Below are 2476 nucleotides of genomic sequence, written 5' to 3' on the forward strand. Positions count from 1 at the left end.
CTGCACATTTGCAGTGGTTTTAGGTAAAGCATTATATAAATCTAAGTTATAATTTTCTTAAGATTTCTTGATGAAAACTTTTAAGAAGGAGTAGACAAAAATGTTGAGTAAAATGGTCAATTTTATTTTGTCCAAACTTATAGCCATCTAATACAAATCCAAGTTTGTTTCTATAAGATTAAAAGTAACCACTACATTTTATTTTTAACTTTTACGTATTTATTTTTCTTCATTTTCTTTTGTTTATGCATATTGATGCATAGTAATTGTATATTATATGAGGTAATATGATCTTTTGATATGTGTGTAATTATCATATTGAGGTAAATTTTAGATATATATTTAAAACTATCATGACACTGTCATTCAAATATTCAAAGTCCTTTCTTATTTCCTGCTGACATATTCATAAATAATAGCTTATGAATACTTAAATGGAAACAAGACCTTCCTAAAACCATGAAAATTTCATCCTAAACTATGACCATAGACTTAAAATTATACACTAATTAATAGCACATATTTTTTATGCTACTCAGAAGAGTTAAGATTCCAGAGCTGAATCATAGAAAACTTAGTTTGCACGTATAGAGCCTTAAGGACAATCCAAGATTGGAGAGAGAGAGAGAGAGAGAGAGAGAGAGAGAGAGAGAGAGAGAGAGAGAAAGAGAGAGAGAAAGGGAGAGAGAGAGAAGGTAAGTCAGAGAGAAGAGAGTCAGGGAGGGGAGAAAGATGGAGAGATATACACAAAAAGAATAAGGAGAGAGAGAGGAGGCAAGAGTCTGAGAAGCAGAGAGAAAGAAATGAGAGTATTTTTGAAAATGTGTTTGTAAGTTACATACTTTCTTGAATTCTTTTCCACTGAGCCTTTCTGTACATCAGTGTTATTACTTAGGGAGATGATTATATTTATTCATTTTTTTTCCCTTTCCTACTGACAGGGCCTGAAAGGAATCCAGTATGTTCAATGTCACTGCAATAACTGAATTCATCCTCATGGGGTTCTCTGACATCCAGGAGCTACAGACTTTATGTGGAGTGCTCTTCCTAGGGATGTACATGGCAGCTGTAATAAGCAATCTCATCATCATCACTCTTATCACCATTGACCTGCAGCTTCAAACACCCATGTACTTCTTCTTGAAGAATGTGTCCTTGTTGGATGTCTTCTTTGTGTCTGTTCCCATTCCAAATTTCTTTGTCAATAGCCTAACTCACAACAATTCCATTTCCACTCTTGGTTGTGTCTTCCAGGTATTTTTAATGACTTCATTTGCAGCAGGAGAAGTATTTGTCCTGACTGCCATGTCCTATGACCGCTATGTTGCCATTTGCAGTCCTCTGCACTATGATGTCATTATGAATGGTGGTGCCTGTGTTCTTATGGTGGGTGTTTCCTGGGCTACTGGGGCACTCTTTGGAGCCATATATACAGCTGGCACATTTTCCATGCCTTTCTGTGGCTCCAATGTGATCCCAGAGTTTTTCTGTGCTATTTCCTCATTGCTAAGGATTTCATGCCCCCAAACACTTTTGGGCATTTATATGAGTCTTGGAATTGGTGTGTGTGTAGGCATATCTTGCTTTATCTGTGTGGTGATCTCTTACTTTTACATATTCTCCACTGTGCTTAAGATTCCTACTACTAAAGGTCAGTCCAAAGCATTTTCCACGTGCGTCCCCCACCTCACTGTTCTCACTGTTTTCATAGCTACTGCTTGCTTTGTCTACCTGAAGCCTCCCTCAGATGTACCATCAATCACAGACAGGCTCTTTTCTGCGCTCTACACTGTGCTGCCTCCAGCACTGAATCCTTTGATCTACAGCCTGAGGAACAGTGATGTCAAGTGTGCTCTGAGGAGGTTACAGCAAAATCTCTGCCCAAGGGGTTCACTTCATTTAAAACTTCAAAGTATTTTTTCAGTGGTATAGTACCTCACAAGTTACAAGCAAGATTTGTAATTTTTGACTTTAGAAAGACAATTATAGGAATTCATATTTTGATAGAGTAAATAAAAACTCAGAACAGGGCTTATATTTTATAAGATCAGAAAATTAGGTTACATCAGACTAACATATAAACTCATGGTACTAGTTTCTTCCTTTGTATGATAAAGCTGTTCTCATTTGAGAAATATAACCTTCTAAATCTATTGATCAATTTTAATGCTAAGATTCCATGTTAGGTCATTTTATGCTTTCTTATCAGTTTCATTTAGTTAATAAATAAATAAATAAATAAATAAATAAATAAATAAATAAATAAATAAATACCAATTGAGCTATAGAAAGTATGCGAGCAATAAAGGTAAATCCACGTATGGTCCCTATGCCAGTCTGTCTAGTAGTGAGAAAAACAGCAGAGAAACTAAACCAGTAGAACCAAAGCATTCTGGAGACTTGACCCAATCTGTAAAGCAATACCAAATGCTTACAGCAAAGGCAAATCTAGAGAAAGATTATATGAGCCAAGTTC

The 2476-nt window shown here is 35.8% G+C and overlaps 1 protein-coding gene across 1 annotated transcript; it reads left to right on the forward strand.

Moving 5' to 3' along the window:
• Positions 1 to 960: 960 nt before the first annotated feature.
• LOC131902215 (olfactory receptor 14A2-like) lies at positions 961 to 1932 on the forward strand. Its single transcript, XM_059253255.1, has one exon. It carries the CDS (start codon positions 961 to 963, stop codon positions 1930 to 1932), a length of 972 nt encoding a protein of 323 aa, XP_059109238.1.
• Positions 1933 to 2476: the final 544 nt, after the last annotated feature.

This window comes from Peromyscus eremicus, chromosome 1, assembly GCF_949786415.1.
Source record: "Peromyscus eremicus chromosome 1, PerEre_H2_v1, whole genome shotgun sequence".
Lineage (NCBI taxonomy): Eukaryota > Metazoa > Chordata > Mammalia > Rodentia > Cricetidae > Peromyscus > Peromyscus eremicus.

Bases quoted from the DNA above. Each gene is read 5' to 3' on its own strand.
- LOC131902215 (XM_059253255.1), top strand. From the start codon at position 961: ATGTTCAATGTCACTGCAATAACTGAATTCATCCTCATGGGGTTCTCT.